The sequence below is a fragment of the Erinaceus europaeus genome, chromosome 7, assembly GCF_950295315.1.
Source record: "Erinaceus europaeus chromosome 7, mEriEur2.1, whole genome shotgun sequence".
NCBI classification, from domain to species: Eukaryota; Metazoa; Chordata; class Mammalia; order Eulipotyphla; family Erinaceidae; genus Erinaceus; species Erinaceus europaeus.
In genome coordinates, this window is record NC_080168.1 from 113,369,688 (window position 1) to 113,397,557 (window position 27,870).

General features: G+C 39.8%; 1 protein-coding gene and 1 long non-coding RNA gene across 3 annotated transcripts in view; one reads left to right on the plus strand and one right to left on the minus strand.

Annotated features, from left to right (window-relative positions):
* Positions 1–8,539, plus strand: part of LOC132539520 (uncharacterized) — a 50,826-nt gene extending 42,287 nt beyond the window's left edge. For both annotated transcript variants that reach the window (XR_009550860.1, XR_009550861.1), the window contains exons 4-5: positions 3,130–3,241; positions 8,466–8,539. This is a non-coding gene — a long non-coding RNA (uncharacterized LOC132539520). The remainder of the gene's footprint in view (positions 1–3,129; positions 3,242–8,465) is intronic.
* Positions 1–27,870, minus strand: part of SLC4A8 (solute carrier family 4 member 8) — an 85,913-nt gene that overhangs the window by 5,294 nt on the left and 52,749 nt on the right. The window contains exons 15-23 of the mRNA XM_060195349.1: positions 27,654–27,815; positions 22,103–22,216; positions 18,966–19,127; positions 17,694–17,945; positions 15,069–15,137; positions 12,403–12,576; positions 8,410–8,547; positions 3,716–3,807; positions 519–614 (exon numbers count right to left, since the gene is read on the minus strand). Of these exons, the coding sequence (XP_060051332.1) occupies positions 519–614; positions 3,716–3,807; positions 8,410–8,547; positions 12,403–12,576; positions 15,069–15,137; positions 17,694–17,945; positions 18,966–19,127; positions 22,103–22,216; positions 27,654–27,815 (1,259 nt within the window). The remainder of the gene's footprint in view (positions 1–518; positions 615–3,715; positions 3,808–8,409; positions 8,548–12,402; positions 12,577–15,068; positions 15,138–17,693; positions 17,946–18,965; positions 19,128–22,102; positions 22,217–27,653; positions 27,816–27,870) is intronic.

Genomic DNA, 27,870 nt, shown 5'->3' on the forward strand with positions numbered 1-27,870 from the left:
AAGTGGAACCAAAATACAAGAGACATATATATGCATATGTATATTCCAAAATAATAAAAAGTTGCAATTTAACATTCCAGAATCTTTACTTGACAGAATTACTCACTATGGAACAAGTTAAATAGATTAAATTATGTATCAATACTGTCCATACTGTTTGAACATTTTAGCAATTTTTCAGTTTGTGTAGTTGCACTAACCAGTGAACTGCTGTATAGATCTTGAAGTGGAAAATAGAAAGTACTTAAAAAAACTAAATCAAAAGGTAAATTTTCACCCTAAAATAATTCCATCCTGACTTTGGACCAGTGTGAATGAGTAGTCCCAAACACTGTATGTGTTTAAATAGAAGACGTTTTCACCTCTCAAAGGCTTATAGCTCCCCCCACCCCATAGAGACAAAAGCTATTAGAAGTGGTAGTGCTACCGGACAAATTCAGCTTGCCAACTAAAAGACATTTTATCTTCAATATGATTGCCATTTTAAAAATCATAAATTAAAAATCAATTATCTTTACCTCTTTTCCTTTGTATTTCCAGAATTCATACTGAGAGTTTTCCAGACCGTGGTTTTAGGCATTTCATCAGATATATTAATTTCGGAGGGGTCACATCTGAAATCAGTGCTTAGGACAGTCAGTTTTAGAAATACTAGTAAAATACATATCTCAGTCCATAATGACTACCACCCCATCATAAGGGGGAAGTTCCGATAGCTCTAAAGGAATCAGTTAACAGTTCTCAGGAGCACTGGAAACAAGAGTGTCTGAATACAGAGTGTCAAGAGGCTGATGAGGTAATGCTGTGGGTGTTATTGTGTGCCAGGTGGCAGCTAACCCTGTCCCCACAATTATTTTCCATTCCTTTGAAGGACCTCTCTAGAGATGCTGATGCCAATATTTTGATGCCAATAGTGTAGTGTCAGGAGCTACCACTTAAAAAAGAGTGCTCAATGTATGCCAGACATGGTGCTAAGTGCCCTTCATTTATCTGGTCAAATCTTTCTATTTGGCTCTCCTGGGACCACCATGTGAGCTATACCCATCAAGTCCCAGAAGCTGCCATAGCCCCACCCTGACCTCCCTGCACAGATGACCACATGGTGAAGTGTCCAGAAACCTCATCTCTTCAGAGCTCTACCCTACCAGGGAAATATTAGGGACAGTACAGGGTCTGTCTAGGAGTATGAATCCACCAGACAGCTGCCCACATGTTAGCAGAAAGCAGCTACAAAAGTGCAAAACTCCTTCCTTCAACATCCCAAAGAGAATTTTGAGTCCATGCTCCTAGAAGAGGGGGTGTTGAGGGAGAAGGACCACCCAGAAATGGGAGTGGTTGCAGGTGTAGGTGGGGACTTTGCCTTTACAAGGATTTGACTCTCCACCATATGAACTATATGTAAGTCAGTTTTCAGTTCCCTTGCTTTTCTCCTTTTATCTCTCTCTTCTCTTTCCTAACATGTTTTTGTGTCCCATAAAGTTTAATTTACCTGGATAAAAAAAACTTTCTATTTGTAGTTTACAAAGGACTATTAAATAGTTTAACTATTACAGAAATTCTTGACAGTACAAAGACCAAAACTAGCATGGTTATATTGGCTAATTGAGATCAAACAGCAGTTAAGGAAATCAAGATCTTGAATCCAGTCCTTGGTCTACTAAAGCCCCAGAGTACTCCAGAGTTTCCTAAAATCAGAATGACTTTATTTTCTTCTTCTTCTTCTTCTTCCTCCTCCCCCTCCTCCCCCTCCTCCCCTTCCCCCTCCCCCTCCCCCTCCTCCTTCTTCTTCTTCTTCTTTTTGCCACCAGGGTTATTGCTGGGGCTCGGTGCCCACACTATGAATCCACTGCTCCTGGTGGTCATCTTCTCCATTTTATTTGATAGGACAGAGAGAAATTGAAAGAGGAGAGAAGGAGAGGCATATAGAGAGTATAAGAGAAAGATAGACACCTGGAGATCTGCTTTACTGCTTGTGAAGTTTTCCCCCTGCAGGTGGGGAGCGGGGGCTTGAACCCGGATCCTTGAGTGGGTCCTTGCACTTAATACTATGTGTGCTTAACCAGGTGCTTCACTGCCCGCCACCCCCTACTCCAGACTGTCTCTTTTAAAAAGGTAAAGAAAGGGGGGATGGGTGGTGGCACAGAGGGTTGAATGCACATAGCTCAAAGTGCAAGGACCGGCGTAAGGAGGATCCAGGTTCAAGTCCCTGGCTCCCTACCTGCAGGGGGGTCACTTCATAAGCAGTGAAGCAGGTCTGCAGGTGTCTGTCTTTCTCTTCTGTCTTCCCTTCTCTCTCTCGAATTCTCTCTGTCCTACTCAATGGTGGCAGTGGCTATAACAACAATGGCAATAACAACCACAATATGGGCAACAAAGATGGATTGGCAGTAGTAGTGCAGACACCAAGCCCAAGCAATAACCCTGGAGGAAAAAAAAAGGTTAAGAAAGAAAACAGTTCCACCATTCCATCAGGATATTCAAAGCCTATTGCTCCTTTCATAACATCTTGTAGAAAGATTATCAACAACCAAAGATTTTATTTCTTTGGAGACACTTAAAACAAAAGAGTCAAGCTGATAGTAACAAATCAGAATAGTAGTTGCCAGAGATGGGGAGGGTAAGGAAGTGGTTAAATTGATCTACAGGCACATGTTCTAAAGACTTAGTTTATAGCATGGTGACTATAGTTAATAACAATGCATTATTCACCTGAAATTTGTGGATGGTGATAGAATATTAATTTGATTGTAGTTATCATTTCACAATGTATACATATAACAAAAGATCATGTTCTATACATAAGTATATACTATTTCTGTCAAAAATAAGTAAATCAAAGAAAGAATTTTCCTCATTTTTTCCCTTCAATTGGCTCTATGACTCAGCAATAAAGTAGTATATATAGGATGATCTCAATCCCCTTTCATTGCTTTTCTGCCCCGTCTTGACTTCTGGGTTTCTTTCAATTTCCTCTCTTCCAAAGTGAAGCCAAAATGCAAGAAACAAATCCACAAATTTAGCTTCCCATGACTTGTGGTGAGAAATAGGTGTGACAGAGAAAGAAGCTAAGATCACTAGCAGAAATGAGGAATTTTCATGATCTCATTTTGATTTCCCCCTGTCTCCTAGGACTACAGATGCTATAAGTCAAGCTGGAAGGTGTGGTCTCTGCCCATCCCCCAATGCTTGTCCAGGCCCGGGAGTTTTATGCTCAACAAACTGATAAATTTTAAAAATAATGGTAATATCCTACTCATCTTCTAGAGGTGACAAAGAAAGGTAGAAGCAGCATTGTTTTGAGGAATACAAAGATGAAGGTTTGCATCTTAAACTTTCTGCTTAGCAATACTGTGATTCTCTAAAAGCCTCCAAGCCTCAAGTTTCCTTACTTTTACAGATGTGAATAACGAAGCTTAGAGAGTAGCTATAAAGATTAAATGACAACACGTAAGTAATTCTTCCAGTGCAGTCTCAGCATGGAGAAGGTGCACAGTACATGTTCTCCGTGCAGTTCCCAGCATCTGGTGTATGGTGCAGGTACTCAGAAAGCACAGTAGGAAATAGTGTTGGTGCAGGTGAGCTCTAGGAGCATGCATATTTACTTAGCTCTTTATACTAGTTGCTGCATTTTTTTTTTACTCTACCCCCACCACAAAGCCAAAATATTCACAAAATAAGCAAAACAGTAATCTCCTAGGTATTTGGGGAGTTTTACCTGAAACTGTTGTTCTTTCCAGGACTACTAAGTAACTTCCTGCTCTCTAAGGGGAATTTGTCTCCTCCCATTTCTAACATTTTCTCAGCCTCCTAAAAAAAAGGAAAAGAGACATTATTATAACCAACTAAAGCAATATTCCTACACTAGGCCATTTTTGTACTACCACAGTGTCTGTCTGTCTAATTTTTTTGGTCACATCTGTTACAAAAGAGTGTATTTTCTAGCAGATTTGACTCCTTACAACAAAAGATTCATCCACACAGTTGTACCTTACTTTTGAAAAAATAAGTATGTAGTAGGATACTACATCCAACTAACAACTTACTGGAAATATAGGAGATAGGAGAATATGCTAAGTGACACCAGGGGGTCCATTTTATAAAACCTAAAGGGTGTGAACCCCTGTCAATCAAGATCTTTTTTCTTCAAGAAAAAAAAGGTAGAAAGGGAACCCTTACAGAGATTTAAAATATCGCAAACAGATTTGTCAACCCATTATAGTACATGGACCTTGTACAGATGAATCCTGATTAAGCAGATTGTTAAAAATAATAAAAGGCCGTGAAGATAGGGTAATAATTATACAAAAAGACTCTCAAGCCTAAGGCTTTTAAAAGGTCTCAGGTTCAGTGCCCAGTGCCAATATAAGCCAGAGCTAAGCAGTACTCTTGAATATGAAATGCTGTGGTGAACCTTTGGAGTAAAGGTTGGGGGCCATGGGGGCCGGGTGGTGGCACATCCGGTGAAGTGCACATATCACCATGTGCAAGGACTCAGGTTTGAGCCCCCACTCTCCACCTGTAGGGGGGACTCTTCACAATCGGTGAAGCAGGTCTACAGGTCTTTCTCTCCCCTCCCTCCCTCGTCTGTTCTTCCCCCTCTCAAATGTCTCTCTATCCTGTCAAATAAAATAGAAAGAAAAAAATGGCTTCTGGGAGTAGTGAATTAGTAGTGCTGGCACCGAGCCCCGGCAATAACCCTGGTGGCACGAAAGAAAGAAAGAAAAAAGGCTGTGTCCTAAGACAGTCTGTAACACTTTAATATACAGAGCGATTCATAGTTGTTCTCTTTCATTATTATCTTTACTGATTGATTGGATAGAGACAGCCAGAAATTGAGAGGGAAGGGGGAAATAGGGAGAGAAAGATACCTGCAGCCCTGTGAAGCCCCCCCCCTGCAGGGAAGGACCAGGGGTTCGAACCCAGGTCTTTGCACATTGATGTGTGCTCAACTAGGTATGGCGTCATCTGGCCCCAAAGAGAAATGTTTCTTTTTTTTCCTTTTCTTTTTTTCTTCTTCTTTACTAGAGCACTGCTCAGCTCTGGCTTATGGTGGTGCAGGGGATTGAACCTGGGACTTTGGAGCCTCAGGTATGAGCATTTCTTTGCATAATCATTATGCTATATGCCCATGGTCCATATTTATTCTTTTGTAAATTACCTATGACCACTTCTCACTTGTATTCTATTATTCCTCTCTTTAATTTATAAGACTAATTTGAATATTAAGGACCTAACATGTTTCAATTTCCCTATTTAAAATTTTTGTTTCTAAGATTTCTTTGGATGCATAAAAGGTTCAAATCTTATGTAGTGAAATATGATCTTCAATCTTCTCATTGGAGTTTTTTTTGCACAATTTTTATATTTGTATTTGTAATTGTTAAAGCCTATTTAAAGGGAGTCGGGCTGTAATGCAGCGGGTTAAGCGCAAGAGGCGCCAAGCACAAGGACCGGTGTAAGGATCCCGGTTCGAGCCCTGGCTCCCCACATGCAGGGGAGTCACTTCAGAAGCGGTGAAGCAGGTCTGCAGGTGTCTGTCTTTCTCTCCCCCTTTCTGTCTTCCCCCTCCTCTCTCCATTTCTCTCTGTCCTATCCAACAACAACAACAATAATAACTACAACAATAAAATAAGGGCAACAAAAGGGAATAAAAAATATATTTAAAAAAGCCTATTTAAGAATATAAAAAAAGATACACAAGCCAACAGTAAAGTCAAAACACTAGAAATAAACCCATACATATTCAGTCATCTGATATTTAACATAGAAACCAAGAATATTCAGTGGCAGCCTGGTAGGTGATACAGTGGTTGTGTTTGATCCTTACGTATGAGGCCTTGAGTTCACACATATGCCAGAGTGATACTTTAGTTCTCTCTTTCCCACATATATAAATAAATATTTTTATACAGATTGATCAATAAAGTAAAGAGAGACTATTAAATGAAACCTAATAGTTGCACACAAAAGAATGAAATTGGAAGAGCTGGGATTTAACTCAATGGTTGACTGCTGTAAGGATGTGGAAAAAAGGAAAGTCTGTGTATTTTTGGTGGGAAAATGGTAGAATGACTTTAAGAAACAATATGGAGGTTCCTCAACAAAAATAAATAGAACTACCATATGATCCAATAACCCCACTTCTGAGTATATAACTGAAGGAAACAAAACTACTGCCTTGAACTATCTGTACCCTCATGCTTACTGCAGCCTTAGACATGGAAACAACTGGTGTCCATCAAAAGCCAAGTGGATAAATAAAATGTAGTATATAAATACAATGGACTATTAATACATTAAAAATGGAGCTCCTGCTATTAGCAAACTGTATAGTCTTGGAGGGCATTATGCTGAATTTAATAAGTTAGTCAAATACAGTCAAAGATAAATATTATATGACCTCAGATGAAGAATTAAAAAAAGCAAACAAAAAAGTCAAATCCTGAGAAAAAGAAAACACTGCTTCTCTGGTGGATGCCAGGGCAAGAGCTGGGGATGGAGGCAATAGTGAAGGTGGTCAAAAGAGTACAACTTTATTATAACATGGAATTTTTAACAAGTTGCAGTTATAAGATGACAAATTCCAAGGATCTAATATAACTTGTGGTGACTCAAGTTAGCATATACTTAAAAATTATTAAGGGAATGGGGTTGGGAAGACAGCATAATGATTATGCAAATAACTTTCATGCCAGAGGCTCTGAGCTCCCAGGTTCAGTCCTCTGCACCACCATAAGCCAGAGCTGAGCAGTGCTCTGGTAAAAAAAAAAAAAAAAAAGTTTAAAATTACTAGGGCAATGTGTACCAAAAGCTATATTTACTGTTGGCAAAAACCATTGACACATCCCCAATTAAAAAAAATTACTAAAGCAGAATTTTGCTGGTTCATGTGATGTAGAATGATACCCCTGTAATTTTATAACCTTGTAGAACACTATTAAGTCACAAATTAGAGAAACAAAAATAGACAAAAAATAAAATAAAAGTTGCTAAGATAATGGGTTTTAAAGGTTTTTACAATACACACGTACAGTTATAATGTAACTGTGAAGTGATGAATGTGTTAACTGATCCTATACTGATAGTAATTCCTCAATGGTATACCCACCTTATATCACTCTATACTATTAGGTTGTAAAAAAAGTCATGATGCATTTTTACATAGAAAAATATGTCACGACCCAAATATAACTTAAATTTATACAATGTTATGTCAATGATGGCCCATTAAATCTGGAAAGTAATAATTTTTTAAAATTAAAGATATTTGAAGTAAGTTCTTTTAGAATTTAATTCAAAGAACACTACTATGGTCCAGGAGATGGTGCAGTGGGTAAAGTATTGGACTTTTAAGTACAAGATCCTGAGTTCAGTCCCTGGTAGCACATGTACCAGAGTGATGTCTGGTTCTTTCTCTCCTCCTATCTTTCTAATAAATGAAATATTTAAAAAAGAAAAAAAACACTACTATGGGCACTCACTATATTTGAAAATACTTCATGGCACATTTACTTGGTCTAGTATTTTTTATTTTGCTATATATCCATTCTTTACATGGAAAGTCCAGTGATGAATGCACTGTGTAAATGGCAGATGCCAAGTACTGAGGGAAATAAGAAAGGACAAAAAGTACTATAAAAAAGCGCAAGGACCGGCATAAAGATCCTGGTTCGAGCCCCCGGTTCCCCACCGGCAGGGGAGTGGCTTCACAGGCAGTGAAGCAGGTCTGTAGGTGTCTTTCCCCCCCCCTGTCTTCCCCTCCTCTCTCCATTTCTCTCTGATCTATCCAACAATGATGACATCAATAACAACAATAATAACTACAACAATAAAACAACAAGGGCAACAAAAGAGAATAAATAAATACATTTTTTAAAAAAGTACTATACAAGTTATCTTTGCATGGTGCTAACCACAACACCATCAGGTAATAAGTACTCTCAGGAAATAATTGGTTTGTACACTTACTGAATTAGACCTTTCAGAACACGAGTCATTAAAACTAACTAAAGGATCAGATTCTATATTCATAGTCTAAGTAGAAGCCTGGTAACTAGACTATAGACAAACAAAGGGGGGGGCTGGTTATCAAATTAAAAAGCCAAAGGAAGAAAGAGAAAGCCAAGGAAAAGAAAAGGAAGGAAGGGAGGGAGGGAGGGACGGAGGGAGGGAGGGATAAAGGAAAGTAGGAAGGAAGGAAGGGAGGGAGGGAGGGAGGGAAGGAGACAGGAAGACAGAAACAATACATATTTGATCCATTCTCTGCTAAGAATATTTCTGGAGTAATCTTTCCAACTCCTAAATATAACCCTAGGTACTCCAGACATGCTGACTTTACATGTGGCCCTTCCTAAATTCTGTAACTTGAGGCTAACCCCCAGAATGTAGAGTTGGTGCAAGAACTATGACCTCTTCCTCCTTGGCCTTCTTTTTGGCATCATCCAGCTTCTTCTTTTTACTTTCAGGCATGAGATCATCTAACCAGCTCAGCTCTCGCTTAGTGAAACAGAAATCCATGACTTTTCTGACAAAGACCAAGGCCAAAACCTGAAGAAAAAGAAAGATAGTGAATTAAGAGTCTTATTTTCCAGGTATTCTCAATTTTATAGTGTTAGATCTTGTCAAAGGCTTTCTATGCATCTATGGAAATAATCGTATGGGTTTTGGCTTTCCTTTTGTTGGCATGTTGAATCACATTTATCAACATATGTATTTTGAACCAGTCTTGCATCCCTGGGATAAGTCCTACTTGATTGTGATGTACATTTAACACCCCCCCCCCCCGTCCCTGGCCCACTAAAATTACAAACAAACAAAAAATTAAAGTCTTATTTTCACTAAAGACTAGATCATTTCAATTAAAATCAACCTCATATTAGTAATAGTTGTCTTTTTAAATTTTATTATTATTTATTTATTCCATTTTGTTGCCCTTGTTTTATTGTTGTTATTGATGTCATCATTGTAGGATAGAACAGAGAGAAATGGAGAAAGGAGGGGAAGACAGAGAGGGGGAGAGAAAGACAGACACCTGCAGACCTGCTTCATTCCCCTGTGAAGCCACTCCCCTGCAAGTGGGGAGCTGGGGGCTCGAACTGGGATCCTTATGCTGGTCCTTGGGCTTCGCGCCACGTGTGCTGAATCCGCTGCGCTACCACTCAACTCCCCCTCAATCCATTTTTATCACCTTTAAATATTTTTTCAATAAAACAGAAGTTTATTTTTAATATTTATTTTATTTATTTTTTCCCTTTTGTTGCCCTTGTTGTTTTATTGTTGTAGTTATTATTATTGTTGTTGGATAGGACAGAGAGAAATGGAGAGAGGGAGGGGAAGACAGAGAGGAGGAGAGAAAGATAGACACCTGCAGACCTGCTTCACCGCCTGTGAAGCGACTCCCCTGCAGGTGGGGAGCCGGGGTTCGAACCGGGATCCTTATGCCGGTCTTTGTGCTTTGCGCCACCTGCGCTTAGCCTGCTGTACTACAACCAGACTCCCTAAAACAGAAGTTTTGAAACATACTTACCCACTTATCAAATAACATCCTCATCACCTTTTCTCCCTTGAAGCTCACTCTTAATTCTCAGCATCCTATGGACACAGAGTGAGCCAAGAGGATGAAACAGTAAAGTGGTCAAGTGGCAAAACCTTTATCACCCAAGTTTTAGGAAAGAACTTGTCCCATGTCATATCACACACAGGTTAGTTTCCATAAGGCTCTTTCCAAAGCCCCTGCTTCAGTTAAAAAGGAAGTAAGGACATCTAGTTATTTATGATTGCTAGTTCAACATCTCACTCACTCTCCTAGTGACTTAAAACATTTCATTTCACTTTATACACTTCTGACTGTAATAAAATTTAAACTGGAACTGTATTACTTTGAAGTCATATGCAATTATTTTAAAAACATGAATTTCCCCTTGACCAATTCTTGGAAGGTAGGAAAGAATGGCTAGTGACCTTGAAAATGAACATGACAAAGTGTTACACATATGCATCCACACCACATGGTCCTCAAAAAGAATGCTACTCCTGCAAAGACTAACCAAATGTTTTTTTGTGTTTTTTTTTTTTCTTTTTTGCCTCCAGAGTTATTGCTGGGGCTCAGTGCTGCACTATGGACCCACTGCTCCTGGAGGCCATTTTTTTCCCATTTGTTGCCCTTGTTGTTGTTGTAGCCATTGCTGCTGCTGTTGTTGGATAGAACAGAGAGAAATTCAGAGAGGAGGGGAAGACAAGAGAGGGGGAAAGAAAGACAGACATCTGTAGACCTGCTTCACTTTGTGAAGTGACCCCCGTGCAGGTGGGGAGCCGGGGACTCAAACTAAAGTCCTTACACCAGTCTGTGTGCTTCACACCATGTGCACTTTACCTGTTGCACTACCACCCGACCCCCTAACCAAAAAAATCAACATCAATAAGGGATTACTTTCCAGATTGTATGGAGAATTTCTAAGACTCAAGAACAAAAAATAAACCTGATATGAAATAGACAAAGAACTAGCTAATGCTTACCTCCAAAACAAATATGTAAATAACCAATGATCAGATGAAAAGATATTCAACATCACTAACCATTAGAGAAATGCAAATCAAAACCACAGGGAAATACCACTTCACACCTATTAGAATGGCTATTATTCAAAACAAAACAACCCCCCAGAAAATAACAAGAGTTAGTTAGGATATAACAAAATCAGAGCAATGTGCAATGCTGGTGGAAATGCAAAACAGTACAGCAGTTACAAAAAATAGGGTGGCAGTTATTATCATATGACCATATGACCATAAATTACCATATGACCTAGAAATCCCACTTTGGACTGCTGGGTATATGACCAAAATAACTGAAAGCAGGAACATGAACAGATAATTGTATAACTCACTGTTTTCTGGCAGTATTATTCACAATAGTCAAAAGATAGTGACAATTCAAATGTCTATTGATAGATGAAAACATGAACAAAATATGATATAAAAACACAATGGAGGGGCTGGGCAGTGGCACACCTGGTAAGCACATATAGTACTAAGCACAAGGACCCGGGCATGAGCCTTTGCTCTCCACATGTAAGAGGTCTGCTTCACTAGCAGTGAAGCAGTGAAACAGGTGTCTGTCTTTCACTCTATCTCTTTATCCTATCTCAATTTTTCTCTGTCCTATCTAATAAAAATTAGAAAAACAAGTAAAAAACCCACAGTTGAATACTATTCAACCTTTAAAAGAAATTTCTAACACAAGCTACTATGAATTGAAGACGTTGTACTAAGTAAAATAAAACAGTCACACACAGAAAAAAAAAAATACTATGTGACCCCATTATCATGAGGTACTCGGAATAGTCAAATTCATAAAGATAGGAAGTAAAATAGTATTTGTCAGGAGTTTCAAGGAGAAGGGAAGGTAAAGTTATTGTTTATTGGGTACAGAATTTCAGTTTCGTGAGATGAGAAAAGTTTCTGAGATGGATACTGGTAATGGTTGAGCAATCAATATAAATATACTTGGTGCTACTGAATTATACACTTTAAGGATAGCTAAAATGAGACATTTTATAATAATAACTAAAAAAAAAGAGAAGGCTGGGTTAAACACACATTGTGCGAAGCACAAGGATCCTGGTTTGAGCCCCCTGCTCCCTACCTGCAGGGGGGTCGCTTTGCAAGTTGTAAAACAGGTCTGCAGTGAATACCCCCCAACACTTCATCTGAACTATTCCAGCCTTTAGGTCCATAATTGTTCAACAATTTGTTTGGCTTTATACGTTAACTCTCTTTTCAACCACCAGGTTCCAGATGCCAGCATGATGCCGACCAGACTTCCCTGGACAGAGGACCCCACCAATGTGTCCTGGAGCTTCGCTTCCCCAGAGACCCACCCTACTAGGGAAGAGAGAGGCAAAACTGGGAGTATGGATCGACCAGTCAACGCCCATGTTCAGTGGGGAAGCAATTACAGAAGCCAGACCTTCCACCTTCTGCATCCCACAATGACCCTGGGTCCATGCTCCCAGAGGGATAAAGACTAGGAAAGCTATCAGGGGAGGGGATGGGATATGGAGATCTGGTGGTGGGAACTGTGTGGAGTTATACCCCTCCTATCCTACAGTTTTGTTAATGTTTCCTTTTTTAAATTCATTAATTAATTTAAAAAAAACAGGACTGCTTTCTCTTCTCCCCCTCTCTGACTTCCCCTCCTCTCTCAATTTCTTTCTGTCCTGCCTAGCAACAGCAGCAGCAACAACAACAATAACAACAACGGAAAAAAGATGGCCGCCAGGAGCAGTGGATTCGTAGTGCAGGCACTGAGCTCCAGCGATAACCCTGGAAGCAACATAAATAAATAAATAAATAAATAAATAAATAAATAAATAAATAACCAAAAATGTTTAAGCAACTTACCATCATTGGAAAGACAATGGCAGCTGGAGATGCCTTGATGACCCAGAGCAGGACAAGGCAGGTCAGCTGAATCAGGGTGAAGAGATGGACTTTGCGTAGTGGCACATGCCGAAGGTAGATAAAGTCTGGCTGGTGCTTTGCAGGCATCCCAAAGAGCTTCAGACGATCAAAGAACTAAAAGGAGGCATTTGGCATTTATTTTCAAGTGGTTTCTCTGGGTCAGGTGGCTTACTAGGCCCATTCATGTCTCTTCAATAGGTAAATAATATAGTTTCCACTAAACAGCAAATGGGAATTGAATCTCACTGAAAACAGGTAATTTGGCCAAGGTTTGAAAGTGACAGAGTCAAACTGAATACAAATTTCCTAATTCTAGGTTCAAATTTTTCTCCTATCCCACACTACGGCTGCAGAGGGATCTTTCTCCGGAAGGGTTGAAAATAAAACAAGACAATTGCAGTATTACGTTTATCAAAACAAAATATCTTTTTCTTGGGGGTTGGGCGGTAGTGCAGCAGATTAAGTGCACATGGCACAAAGTGCAAGGAACGGTGTAAGGATTCCGGTTCAAGCCCCTGGCTCCCCACCTGCAGGGGGGTCAATTCACAAGCGGTGAAGCAGGTCTGCAGATGTCTATCTTTCTCTCCCTGTCTTCCCGTCCTCTCTCAATTTCTCTTTGTCCTACCCAACAACAACAGCAGCTAATAACAACCACAACAAGGGCAACAGCAAAGGCAACAAAATGGGAAAAATAGCCTCCAGGAGCAGTAGATTCATGGTGCTGGTACTGAGCCCCAGTGATAACATTGGAGGCAAAAAAAAAAAAAAAACACCTTATTCTTTGTGAAGTTTAGAGCTTTTCACTGATCATAATTTTTAAAAAGGATAAAACAAAAGCTTTAACATTTTTTTTCTTAATTGCCACCAGGATTATCACTGGGGCTTGGTGCCAGAACTAAAAATTAGTTGCTCCCAGCAGCCAGGCTATTTTTTTTTCTTCCTTTCTCTCTATTTTATTTGATAGGACAAAAAGAAGCTGAGAAGGAAGGAGAGGATAAAGAGGAGGAAAGAAAGTGAAGCATCCCCACCCCCCACACACAGGTGGGAAACAGGGACTTGAATCCCAGTCATTGCACTTGGTAACATCTTTGATCAACTGGGTATGCCACTGCCCAGCCCCCAAGCTTTAACATTCTGATATAAAAATATTACCCATTGTTATCTAACATGCAAGAAAACAGACACCAAGAGATAAATTGACCACCCAAGGTCACATTACAACAGTATATCTGAATGGCCACTGGTGTTGGAACAAAATGGACGCAACTGGAGGCAATTGTGCTAAATGAGATGCGTAAAGGGTCAAACAGCTCAGTCGGCGTGCTGCTGCTTTAACCACAGACACGAGAGGGTCAAGCCCAGCCCTGCTGCACTGAAGGAAGCTTCAGTGCTGTGGTTTCTTTCCTCCTCTCTCTGTCTCACTCTTTCTCTCTGGAAAAGTCAATCTAGAGTAGAGAAGTCCTGGAGATGGCCAAAAAAGTGACCACTGGACGTTCAATAAAAATGCACAAGAACCAGCCACTGTTAGAGACATGACATAGTAGTGGAGGTTAGTAACCTCAGTGTGTACAGCACAGGACTTGTACATATGAGGTCTTAAAATTGATCACTGGTATCACATAAGGCAGTACTCTTGTCTCTCCCCTTGCTCTCATTAAATACACATAATTTCTTTCAGTCATTATTATTTATTTATTTTGGATAGAGACAGAGAGAAATTGGGGGGGGAGAGAGAGAGAGAGGAAGAGAGAGAGAGACATGCATCACTGTTTCACCATTCATGAAGCTTCCATCCCCCTGCAGATAGAGGCCAGGGGATTGAATGTGGTTCCTTGCGCACTGTAACGTGCGCTCTACTAGGTGTTCCACCTCCCAGCCTCTACTCTTTCTCTCTCTCTCTTTTTTAAAGAAACAACTAAGTTATATATTTGAAGTATCCAAGCCATCAGATAAACTCCTGACTTTCTTTATCCAAATGACTCAGAGTACTTTGTGAGAACTATGGTGGTTATTGTTGGGAGGATGGCAGCAAACAACTTTGGTGGTGGGTGTAGAATGGAAGTTTATGTGATAATTTCACAACTTAGTAAACCACTATTAACTGCAAATAAACAATGACTTTGTTAAAAAAGAATAATAAATGAAAAGGGCCCAGAAGAAATAATTTGATGGTAAAAGGCAAAATTTAATAGGTAATAACTTCTGCACATATGGTGCAGTTCTCACTATTCATTGAGGGGTTCAGAAATTCACCCCTAATTTAATCCTCTCACTTTTGCCTGACCCTGTGTGGAAGTCAGTTTGGTTCTTGATTTAAGGTTACTAGCACCTGACAAAGCACCTACTGTTTTAACACCTAACAATTGTATGTTGAAGCATTAACAAATATTAGGAATTATAACATCAAAGTGAACTACCCTAGGTTTTCCAAGCCAGTGTGACTATTTTGTCCAATGTCTAAAAAATATCTAAAATAGCTTAACTGGCTAGAATAGTTAAGTTGAGAACTAGTTAGTACTTCTTTAGGGACTGCCCCCCGCCCCAGCCAAGTGAGTTCAACAGTGAGATGACACTGCCCTGACTGCCCTGACTGAATCATGTAATACCTGAATTCCCTGTAGTGAAGAAACACCCATGTAGAGGAAAACTCCATAGAGGACTGGCATCGGGATAAACTGGTGATAGAAGGGCAGAAAGACCACAAGTTAAACTTGGTACCATAGCAGTCAAGAATGTAGGAATGTTTTCAGTTTCCAAGGAGGAAGTCAAGTCACAAAATTACTACATAAACAATGCATTCATTTCAGCTGTCTTTACAAGAATTAAACAGAAGCAAAACCAGAAACTAACAATGATAAAGATTATTTTTTCTGAAATTATTACACATAAGAATAATTGGTTGACTCTTCTTCCTACATGGGGATGGACAGGGACACATACATACACATTCATCTTTTATAGAATTATTATCTTATAAATCTTCTACAATTACACAACTACATTGTATTTTAATATAGACAAAACCAAATTTCCTTTAAAAAGCAAAACAAAACAAACAAAACCAACCTGAAACTTGAGTAAGGATCAGGGAGGTACCTTATTAGAAAGGGATGATCATCTGCTTTTGACTTCCAAATTTATATTTCTAGTCTACAGTTCTCCTCTAGATTCCGCACTCAGATAACTTTCAGAGATCTCACCCAGGTATTATGACAGTCCCACCCTTCATAAAATCATTTCCTCCTCTGTATAGTTTCCCTCTTAATAAGTGCCACTTGTCTCTGTCCACAAAATAGTCAGAAACCTAGCAGGCATTGTGATTTTTCCATTTTTTCACCCCATTCCACATCCAGTCAGCCAACAATAACTTTGAATCTGCTTCTAAGTTATACAGAAGTTATGCCTTGATGACCTCACCAAAGTGTCCTGGAATCCCACTTCTCAAGATCCCTGCCACACTAGGGAAAGAAAGATGCAGGCTGGGAGTATGGATCTACTTGCCGATGCCCATGTCCAATGGAGAAGCAATTACAGAAGCCGCCTTCTGCACCCCATAATGATCTTGGGTTTATACTCCCAGAGGGATAAAGAGTAGGAAAGCTTCCAATGAAAGTGATGGGATACAGAACTCTGGTGGTGGGAATTATATCCCTCCTATCCTACAGATCTGTTGTTCATTATTAAATCAATCAATAAATTTTTTAAAAAGAACTAGAACCAAAAGAAGATGGAGGAGAAGAAGGAGGAGGAGAAGGAGGAGTAGGAGGAGAAGGAAGAGGAGAAGGAGGAGAAGAGGAAGAAGACATGCTTTTATCAATCCCTAGTATCAAATCCCTTATTTGAACTATCTCTGCCTCTCACCTGTTATAACCTCACTGGTTTAATTCTATTTTTCCAGTCCTATAACAATTATTCTGTAGACATCAACCAGAGTGATCTTCTTGAAAGACTAAATGGCTCATGTTGTTTTCCTATTAAAACTCTTCAAAGATGACCTTAAAAGATCTCCCCACTGGAAAAAAAAAAAAAAACTAGTATAGCCACAGGCCCTTTGGAATATAACTAAAATATGCCTACTAGCTATCTACAGAATGAAGACACCCCCCCACACACTCTTCATCTGCACTACTCCAGCCTTTAAATTCACGATTAGTCAACAACTTGTTTGGCTTTATATGCTAACTCTCTTTTCAGCCACCAGGTTCCAGATGCTAGCATGATGCCAACCAGACTTCTCTGGACAGACAACTCCACCAATGTGTCCTGGAGCTCCGATTCCCCAGAACCCTGCCCCACTAGGGAAAGAGAGATGCATGTTGGAAGTATGGATCGACCTGTCAATGCCCATGTTCAGCAGGGAAGCAGTTACAGAAGCCAGACCTTCCAACTTCTGCATCCCACAATGACCTTGGGTTAAAGAACAGGAAAGCTATCAAGGGAGGGTATGGGATATGGAGTTCTGGTGGTGGGAATTGTGTGGAGTTGTACCCCTCTTATCCTATGGTTTTTTCAGTGTTTCCTTTTTATAAATTAAAAAAAAAAGATGTCCCCACTGCACTCTTCAGTCTGATCTCATTGCGCACTTGTAACATCACTTAATATTCTGGAATCACATGGTCCTAATATTTCTTAGAACACGTCACTCTTTCTCACCTCAAGACTGACTAGGGTACTTGCCTCCCATTTCCCTGTGTCACCTTCACCATCCATCCTAGGGCTGGCTCCATCTCATTTTGAATGCCCACTCTACAGAGAGGTCTTCTAACAATGCTCCAGTAATGCTCTGTAGTACTACAGAGCATATGTATTTTTTTTAAATCTTTATTTGTTGCATAGAGACAGCCAGAAATGGAGACGGTTAGGGAGATAGAGAGCAAGAGAGACCCTTGCAGCACTGCTTCACCACTTGCAAAGCTTTCCCACTACAGGTGGAGGTCAGGGGCTCAAACCCAGGTCCTTTCACATTGTAACATGTGCACTCAACCAGGTGCACCACCACCCGGCCCTGAGTATATGTATTTTCTACATCATTTATCATATTCTGTCATTTTGTGTTTACTATCTTAAGGAGCTTTCTTAACTACATATTATCTGTCTTAACCCACTAAAATATGCTCTTTTGGTGCAGACATTTGTGTATGTTGTGTGCTTGGTATACCATTGTATTCTTGTACCTGTGCTAGCACAAACTGGATGTTCAGTACTTGCTTAACAAACAAATGAGTGATTACCTTTAATACAGCTGTCATGAAGACTGAGCAGCCCATCAACACAAAGATCATAAGACCTGTTACTCTCTGCTCTCGAATACCCAAGAATTTAGGTTGTTCTCCAGGAGCAGAGCACTCAGATTCCAGTTTGAGACTGTTCACATGTGTGATAGACAGGACAGTTGCAGCCACAAACCAGGGAAGGCCCATGATGGAGCAGACACCCAGCATTATGGCCACCATCAACAAGTCCAAGTGGTAGCCACAGCCTTTCTGTAGGGAAACAGAATCTCCATCACTATCTGTGGGGCATAGAACAATGAGGTAAATCTCAGAATGGGTAAGAAGGAAGGGAAATGGATCCCAGAATTCTTGATTCCCTAGTTTGGAGCTAACAAAGAAAAAGGGAATCTTAGTCTGCCCTGTGCATGCCAATATACACTATATACACTCTTTACCTAAGTGCTCCCAAATCTCACATAAAAATCTGTCCTTTCTTGTTAGTGTAAAAAAAAAAGTCACATTTTAAACATTCTAGATGACAGACATTGCAAGAGTTGAAGACTTATCAAATTTATCTTTATCAAATTTCTACAAACACTCCCAGAACCTTGCCAAATGTGGATAGATATTACCCTAAGGGCAAGAAATGGAGAGAAAGCATGAAATCTTGCATTAACTAATGCACTAAAATGGACCCTACCACTCTAGAATTCACACGTTTAAGGTTTACTATATAAACCTCTGTAATGGACACCAATGGCAGAATAGCTGCCTCTAGATTACAATGGTCCAAGCCCAGACCTGAACATTAGGAAGCAAGCTACTAAAGGACAGCTACTAAGGATTCTGTCCACTTATTTCCCCCTCAGTTTGAGAAGAGTGGATAGGTGGTCTGGGAGGTGGCACAGTGGATAAAGCATCAGATTCTCAACCATGGGGTTCTGGGTTAAATCCCCAGCAGCACATGTACCAGAGTGATACCTGGTTCTTTCTTTCTCTGCCTATCTTTCTCATGAATGAATAAATAAATTCTTTAAAAAAAGAGAGAGAGAGAGAAGAGAGTAGTGGGATCTAAGTTTCTGGCCCACCATATCATGTTTTATAGCTTAATCTCCAAATCACTATTTGTCATTAGTATAGAGATTAGAAACCTCTAGAAATTCCTTATAAACTTCTTCCATGACTGCTTTTATCCAGATTCTACAGTTTCTGATAAATGGACTTACTTTAGAATTAAAATTGATTATAATAGGCTGCCATTAGCTCTTTTAGGTCAGAACTTCTTGTTACCTTGAGCTTGTGTTCCTTCCTATTAATGATGACAGCTGTGATCTGCTGGTCCATGAATATTAAGATAGTACAGAGAAGTGCTGGGATAATTGCTGCTATTACAGTCCACCAGGGATTGGGGCCAATGGGACTAATAATCCACCCTCGATCATCCCTTGTTGGCTAAAAGGAGAAAAACAAGGCTTTATTTTTGTATTTTTCAGTTAGCAATAGTCATTAGAGCAAAAAAAGATCAAACAGAAGCACATCAAATTTTTTATAGGAGTGAGAATCCTTAAAACAAACAAAAAACATGAAATAAATTAATTCCTAAGGACATCTATGACCTTTTTTGAAATCCCCTTTGAAAGAATCAGTTACCAAATTCCTGTGAAATATTCATTAATCCTCTACTTCCTTCCCCCAATTCTCCAAGCCCTGGTGTACAGAGAAAATAACTTTACTTATCATTAGTCCAAGTAAATACAATTTACAAAATCTTTTGCCAAGACTGTAATGACTTCCAAAGACAAATATAAATAACTTTATTTTCCTTTTACCTTTCAGAAACCATAAAATGTATATCTATAACATAAATAAAAGCAAGCTAGAGTCAGCTGCATGTAATCCCATGAGGTTAGATGAAATTCCAAAAATATTCTGCCTTTAGCAGTAGAACAGGAGGGATTGTACCAGAGACTTGAAAGAGATGCTCAAGACTGCTGAATTTGGGAACTTGCTTAATGTTTCCTCTTCAAAAACCTTGTTGGGATGGTCATGACATACAAAAACTCTCAGGGGTGGGTGGGGGTGGACAGCAGTGCAGTGGGTTAGGCACACATGGCGCAAAGTGCACGGACTGGCATGAGGATCCCAGTTCCAGCCCCCAGGTCCCCACCTGCAGGGGAGTTGCTTCACAAGCAGGTCTGCAGGTATCTATCTTACTCTCCACCTCTCTGTCTTCTCCTCCTCTCTCAATTTCTCTCTGTCCTATCCAACAAAAACAATAGCAGTAACACAACAAGAGCACAACAAGGGCAACAAAAATGGGGAAAATGGCCTCCAGGAGCAGTGGATTTGTAGTGCAAACACTGATCCTGGAGGGGAAAAAAAAAATCTTCAAGGCTCTCAAAATCCCAGAGTATCCCAGGGAGGAGAAATTAACCTTGTTTGGCAAGAAGTGCTGAAGGATAAATGACTAGGGATATAAACTGGCCAAAGCTAATCCAAATTCAATGAACAAAACAAAGAGCATTACATCCAAAATATGTGGTTTCATAGTTTCTATAATTAAAAGACTTCAATAATGTCACCAGATCCCAAAATATGAATGAGGTAGGTTCTAAATGTTTATGGAATCTATGTTTCCTTAGTAACCATATTCTAAGTGGTAGTTAAAATTTCAGCTCAATCCAAAAGCTTAACTCTTGACTAACTTTAACTAACTAATGGTAAATAGTACTAGTTTTCAGATTGGGCCTTAATTTCTGGTGTGTGTGTGTGTGTGTGTGTGTGTGTGTGTGTGTGTGTAACAGAGAAGGAAAAAAAGGAAGAAAATTCCTGTTCTATTCCCTGAAATGAAATCCTGCCAATAAGCAACACTTTCATTGATATTATTTCATTTCCCTTTCTCATCTCTCTCCTACCTCCCAGACATTATATATTCTTCTCAGATGTCCCAGAAATTCAGTACCCATCGGGGAACCTTTCCAAGCACTGTTTATTACTCCCAAATCAATCCTTCCTTCTGCACTGTTGTCCTCAGCAAGGTATTAGAGAAAAAGCTGATGATGCTCATTCACACAGAGGTGAGAATGACATATTCTCAGCAGTTTTTAATAGGGTGTTTTTAAATCTACAATGTTATAACTGATGGTAGTTTAGAAATTTAAACAAAATTAATTCTTTTCAGGTAATATGTAACAAGATATTATTTTTAACTACTTTAGGGAAGGGGGGGAGAAGCAGAAATAGAGAGAGGTAAGTGGGCATCCAGAGCCCAACTATAAAATAGAGAAGCTTTGATTCCTGTCTTCCTCCCCTTCTCAATCTCTTATACTCTCATTCCAGAATTCCTCTCAGCCCACTGAGAATACCCAGGTTCTCTCTCTCCTTCACTCTGTGGGCATCTATGGGACCAAGCTCAGGTTTTTCCATCTTCTGTTTACAGGGTGCCCCCAAAAGTAAACAGATTCTGAATTGCTATGTATTCATTTATTTCATATTGTATATAGGTTTATGGGAAAATATTATAGTTATACCAACAAACATGAATAATACTGAAGAGATGTCACTCTGGCAGGGAACCAGAAGGCTTCTTGGAAGACTCTTAAAGAGGCTTCCCAAGCAGCTCACCTTCTCCCACCACAAGATCCTTTGAGGGGGATGACTGAGTCCTACAGATAACTTTTGACCTCCCCAGTGGCCTTAGACAGTTGATGGTCAATGAAAATACTATTAACCAGACTTGTTCCAGGAAACTATGTTTCTACAATATCTGGTAAATATTGATACAAGTGTGCATATTCCATTCCTTTAAATCTTATTAAAAATACTAAATAGTATAATGATAATAAATAATGCTTTTCATTCACTAAACAATCTTAGGTTTTTCCATTCACTGAATTTTCTTACTTTTACCCAGGTTTTCTTTTTTTATTATTATCTTTACTTAGTGGATAAAGACAGCCAGACATTGAGAAGGAAGGGGGAGACAGAGAGGAAGAGAAACAAAGAGATGCCTGCAGCCCTACTTCACCACTTGTGAAGCTTTCCCCCTATAGGTGAGAAGTGGGGGCTTGAACCCAGGTCCTTGCACATTATAACATGTGCACTCAACCAAGTGCACCACTTCTCAGCCCCTAAGGGTGAGGATCAAGAAATAAGGTTCAGATTCAGGACTAAGAAATCATTATGCCGGGAAGGGGGAGGAGTAGATAGCATAATGGTTATGAAAAGAGACTTTCATGCCTGAGGTTCTGAAGTCTCAGGTTCAAATCCTCACACTTCCATAAGCTAGAGCTGATCATTGCTCTGGTAAATAATAATAATAATAATAATACAAGTCATTATTAAGATATGGAAAGGCCTTTGAAATCAACTCAGAACCAGAATCAATGGAACTACACGAAAGTACCTTAAACCCTGAGATCTATTACCTTGAACACACTGGGAACTTGAAGCTTTGGTGATGGAACTCCAATCAAAAAATCAACAATCACCATAGTGAAGATAGTAAGGAAAACTGCAAAGTCACTCACCATGGAGCGTACCTGGCATGAGAAAGGATGGAAAGGTATGTTAGCCAAATATAGTAGAAAATAATTTAGTATTATAAAAGTCAAAAACATTCTGAGGTAGAATTAATGCAATAGTATTTAAGCAACTATATACATATAGATATTATGTGGATATGGCCAGAAAGAAACTCTCTGACAAACTCTAATGTAACCACCTCTGAAGATTGTATTCCGAGCATTAAGACAAATTTAAGACAAACTCTAATGTAACCACCTCTGAAGATTCTATTCAGAGCATTAAGACAAATTTAAGATTTAGGCAGTGGTCTGGGAGGTGGCGCAAAGCACTGGATTCTCAAGCATGAGGTTCCAAGTTCAATCCCTGGCAGCACATGTACCAGAGTGATACCTGGTTCTTTCTCTCTCTCCTCCTATCTTTCTCATAAATAAATAAATAAATAATCTTAAAGAAAATATTTAGGCAATAATTTTCAGATTTTCTGGGGCCATCCAAAGTTCACTTACACAAGCAAAGAATTTCAGTAGTAGTATCAACTCCTTTCCACTTCAAATATCAAACACAATATGAAATCCCTCTGATGCAAATCCCACTGTCCGTATCTTGAGAACACACATGAATCACTTCTTTCCAATTTCACTGCACCTACTCAGATCAAAGCAACTATTACCTTTCTTTGGGTAACTGCATCAGCTTCCTAACTTTGTTTCTGACCATCTTTAGAGTCACTGGAGTGAGGCTGAGGAGGTAGCATAATGATTATGCAAAAGACTTTTATGCCTTAGAGTCTGAGATCACAGGTTTAATCCCCAACACCACCATAAACCAGAGGTGAGCAGCACTCCTCTCTCTCTGTCTCTCTTTCTCTCTCTCTCTCTCTCTCTCTCTTATTTAAATAAATACATAATGTAGCTCAGAGATCCTGGTTCAAGGCCCCAGCTCCCTACCTGCGGGGGCAGGGGGCACTTCACAAGCGGTGAAGCAGGTCTGCAGGTGTCTTTCTCTCCCCCTCTCTGACTTCCCCTCCTCTCTCCATTTCTCTCTGTCTTATCCTATAAAAAAGGAAAAAATGGCCTCCCGGAGTAGGAGTAGTGGATTTATAGTGCTAACACCAAGCCCCAGTGATAACTCTGGAGGCAAATGTATATATAACGTTACTGGAGTGATCATTTCAACTATCAATCAGATCATGCCAGTCATCTTCAACACTCTAAAATGATTCCTCATTTCACTGAATTAAAAACCCAAAAGACCTTCCTGGCCTATGAAGTTACACAAACAACTCTCCAATCCCAACTCCCTCATGTACTATGTCCCAGTCACATATAACTGTTGTTCCTTAAATGTGCCAGGCTTGCACCCACCTATGGGTTGTACTTGCTCATCCATCTACCCTGAAAGCCTGCCTCCAAGGAACTTTTTCTTTTTTCTTTTTCTTTTTGGCCACAACCCATTTTAATCATTTATACATGGGTATAATATTTTAGCTCCTCGTGATAGATGCCTGCACTACTCCTACCACCCAACTTAGGTCCTTCGCTGCCACTGTGCACTGGCCCTCCAAAACCCTCTCCAGACTTTTCCATGCCCTCCTCTCCCAGAGTCCTTTATGGTAATAGCTCCAGGTAACTTCTTGGGCAGTTCCTTCACCTCCTTCATGTTCATCAATTTATTACTTTCTTGTTGATCTTTTCTGACCCTGCTTAAAACTGGTTGCCACCCTCACCCCAGCACTTCTGTACTCTTCTCAATGATTTGTTATTTATTTATTTATTTATTTTTAAATTTCTATATTGGGGCATTAATGGTTTACAGTTGACAGCAAAACACAATAGTTTATGCATGTGTAACATTTCCCAGTTTTCCACATAACAATTCAACCCCCACTAGGTCCTCTGCCATCATGTTCCAGGACCTGAACCTTCCCCCCACCCCAGAGCCTTTTATTTGGGACAATATACCAACTCCAATCTAAGTCCTGCTTAGTGTTTTCCCTTCTAAAATCTTGTTTTTAAACTTCTGTTTATGGGTGAGATCATCCCACATTCATCCTTTTGTTTCTGACTTATCTTACTTAATATGATTTCTTCATCAATGATTTCTCTCTATATATACTATTTATCATTATTTTGTCCCTAGGAGGAATATCCTATTTTGTAGTTTATTTTAGCTCTAAGAAAATATTATACTTTCCAAATGCTCAGTGCCTACCTTAATCTGAACTTCCAACAGAAAGAGCAAAATATATTTTAGCTACATGCAGTATCCCTGATGCCTTAGTCTTACTTTCCTCTGAAACCTGTTTGTAGCTCCCTTTCCTTTTTTGTTATTAGTCATTTTTGTTACATACATTTTAATCAACATGCAGCGATCCCATCACAAAACCCACCTTCACCATCCTAGAACCCAGTGATCCTCTCTCTTCTGAACAGTTAAGATGCCAGGTTCGCATCCAGCTGTTTACTATTTACTACTGTCTCATGTGGTGTTTCCCCTTTCCTTTCTGTCAACAGAAAGCATGTACTACTTCTGGACGCAGGGCTACAGAGCAGCAGCAGCTGTGTTTCTCTCCTCTTCTCTCCCCGGTCAACTAGGAATACCAAAGGACACCACCTGGAACTGCAACAAGACAGGACTAGAACGACTTCAGGAACCCACCAAATCACCCATGAGTGCAAATATGTATGGCTCGTGGACAGAGAGGAGCCTAGGGAGAGATTAAGTGGCTGGTAACAGTCCAGCAGTTTACCAGTTGAGACACCACCTCCAGTCTGTTTCACCAACAAAAAGACAGCTGAAGGGAGGAGAGGACTCCCCTGGGACTCACCAAATGCAACTGTGAGTCTCCATTGCTGCTACCCTCAGAATCTGGAGCAGTGGAGGGGAGGCCCTTTGCTCACACCAGGGGACAGAGAAATAAACAGGAAACTCAGGAGAAGATCTATACCTAGGTGGCATAGCAATGGGGCTGTGAGAGTCTCTTTACATAACCACTGGATTATCTCTGCCCCACCCTGCTTTATCTCTTGGTCAGGAGTCAGTGATTAAGCTAAGAAGCCTACTTATAATTTAAAAGCCCTCAAGCTCCCATAGCCTACATGGAAGAAAAAGCACAAAAGAGGCTTTTAAGCCACTGAGTTCCAAATCAGGGATTAAAATACTATTGAAACAACTGTTAACTTCCACAACTATGAACCCTTTAATTACCTTACTTAGACACAAGTCAATCCAGGCAATAGTGATCAGTAATTTGAAAAGTACTGAGAGAGGGACCTCATAACATCCTACATAGAATGGTTAAACCAACAAGAAGAAATATTGGAGAAATGAAGCAGGACAAGAGTCTAGCTAAAAGCCCCCCAAAGGATGAAACACAAAATAATGAGGTCAACAACTAAACACTAGTTAAGGAAATAACCACAGGAATGAGTAAAGAGTTTGAAAGAATTGTCATCAGAAATGCAGAAACAACAAGTGAGACTCTGGAAGAAAACACTAATTATCTCAAGGTTATTAGAGAGCTGAAAGCTGAAATAGCTGAGCTAAAAACACAACTAGCTGAACAAGTTAAAACAGTATCAGAACAGGGTAACAAAACAGATGAACTCCAGAAAACAGTAGAGGGGAGACAGAATAGAATAAATGAGGCTAAAGACAGAATTAGCAGGATCGGAGTCGGGCAGTAGCACAGCGGGTTAAGCGCACATGGCGCAAAGCACAAGGACTGGCATAAGGATCCTGGTTCGAGCACCCAGCTCCCCACCTGCAGGGGAGTCACTTCACAGGTGGTGAAGCAGGTCTCCAGGTGTCTATCTTTCTTTCCCCTTCTTTGTCTTCCCCTCCTCTCTCCACTTCTCTTTGTCCTACCCAACAATGATGACATCAACAGCAATAATAACTACAACAACAATAAAAACAACAAGGGCAACAAAAAGGAAATAAATAAATATTAAAAAATTTTAAAAAATAAATCATGTACTAAATTTCTTTCTGTATTCCTCATACCACTTAGATGAATAATCAGTAATTACCATGTAATTATTCGTCCAATCCAGGAAGAACCTAGAACTTATTTACTATGCACCTCCCTTGTCTACAGTGTAAACTCAGTGAAGGAAGTGTTTTAGTTAGATGTAAATAGTTAATCAAATGTTACAAAGCCCCTACCCATTCACAGATCTTGCTCCACAAATGTGCCTAATTGAAATGTCACCTAAAGAAAAAGCATCACTCAGCTTCATTACTCGGGTGAGACCTTTCCTTTTATAGTACACTCTAATTTCATCTCAGGTAGTTCACTTTCTAACAAAGTCCCATAACCTAGATATACACCAGTTTCTGTGAGAGAGAGCTTATGTGCACACGTATCCATAAACTACTGCAAAATATATACCTGAAAGCAGAAATACACTAGAGTTTGCAGTGAGTACCTCCCTAACACTTCCTCTCCACTATTCCAAGCTTGGGATCCATGATTGCTCAACAAATTGTTACTCTCTTTTCAATCACCAGGTTTCAGATGCCAGCAGGATGCTGGCCAGGCTTCCCTGGATCGAAGACCCCACCAATGTGTCCTGGAGCTCAGCTTCCCCAGAGACACACCTTACTAGGGAAAGAGAGAGGCAGACTGGGAGTATGGACCAACCAGTCAACGCCCATGTTCAGCGGGGAAGCAATTACAGAAGCCAGACCTTCTACCTTCTGCAACCCTCAACGACCCTGGGTCCATGCTCCCAGAGGGCTAGAGAATGGGAAAGCTATCATGGGAGGGAGTGGCTTATGGGGATTGGGTGGTGGGAATTGTGTGGAGTTGTACCCCTCCTACCTTATGTTTTTGTTCATTAATCCTTTCTTAAATAAAAAATTTTAAAAAAGAAAAGAAAAAGCATCACTCCTTCCTGATTTAAGTTTTTTTTTAAAGAAACACACTCTGTAGCCATTCTTACACTTAGCCTCTAATTCTGTCCTACCAAAATTGGTCACATTACAAAGGCATCTCCATCAGAGAGATGTTGAGGCTTTGAACAGTTATGCTAAACCAAGTCAGTAACATTTGGATTGCTGCAGTCAACATAACCAATGGTTTCCTAAAGTATTTTAAGAATCATCCCTAGGAGGGGACTTTAGAGACCCTTATTTATCCAAAGCAATCATTACAATGTAGTCTATCTGGGATCCATATTGTGCGATTGGATTCTACAAGTCTTAGCATCTTGGAGGTGATACAATAACTTTTAGAGAACTCTACAAGTTTAAACTCACCCAGTACTTTTAAATTAAAAATCTTTTAAGTATTAACTCATTCCACACCTAATATTAATGAAGGAGGCTGCAGATGCTAGAAAAAAATAAGATGCCACGGTGTAGGTCATCAAGCAATATGGAAGCTAAGAATAAGCTCTGTTAAGTTAGAATTTCAACACAAAACAAATACATGATCATGCTACCTACTCTGGTTGGGAAATAGCGGCTTGTCTTAAATGTCTTTAAGGTACTTGAAAGGATGAAGGTGGTGAAAAAGAGAATGCAGGACCAGAAGAGCACATCAGGAGTGTAAGGTCCATGACGGCCACACGCAGAACCCATGAACTCTCCATGCATTTCCTGGCATTCCTAGAAAAACAAACATTCTGAGTGACAGAAGCAGGTGTAAGAGAAGAAAGAGCTG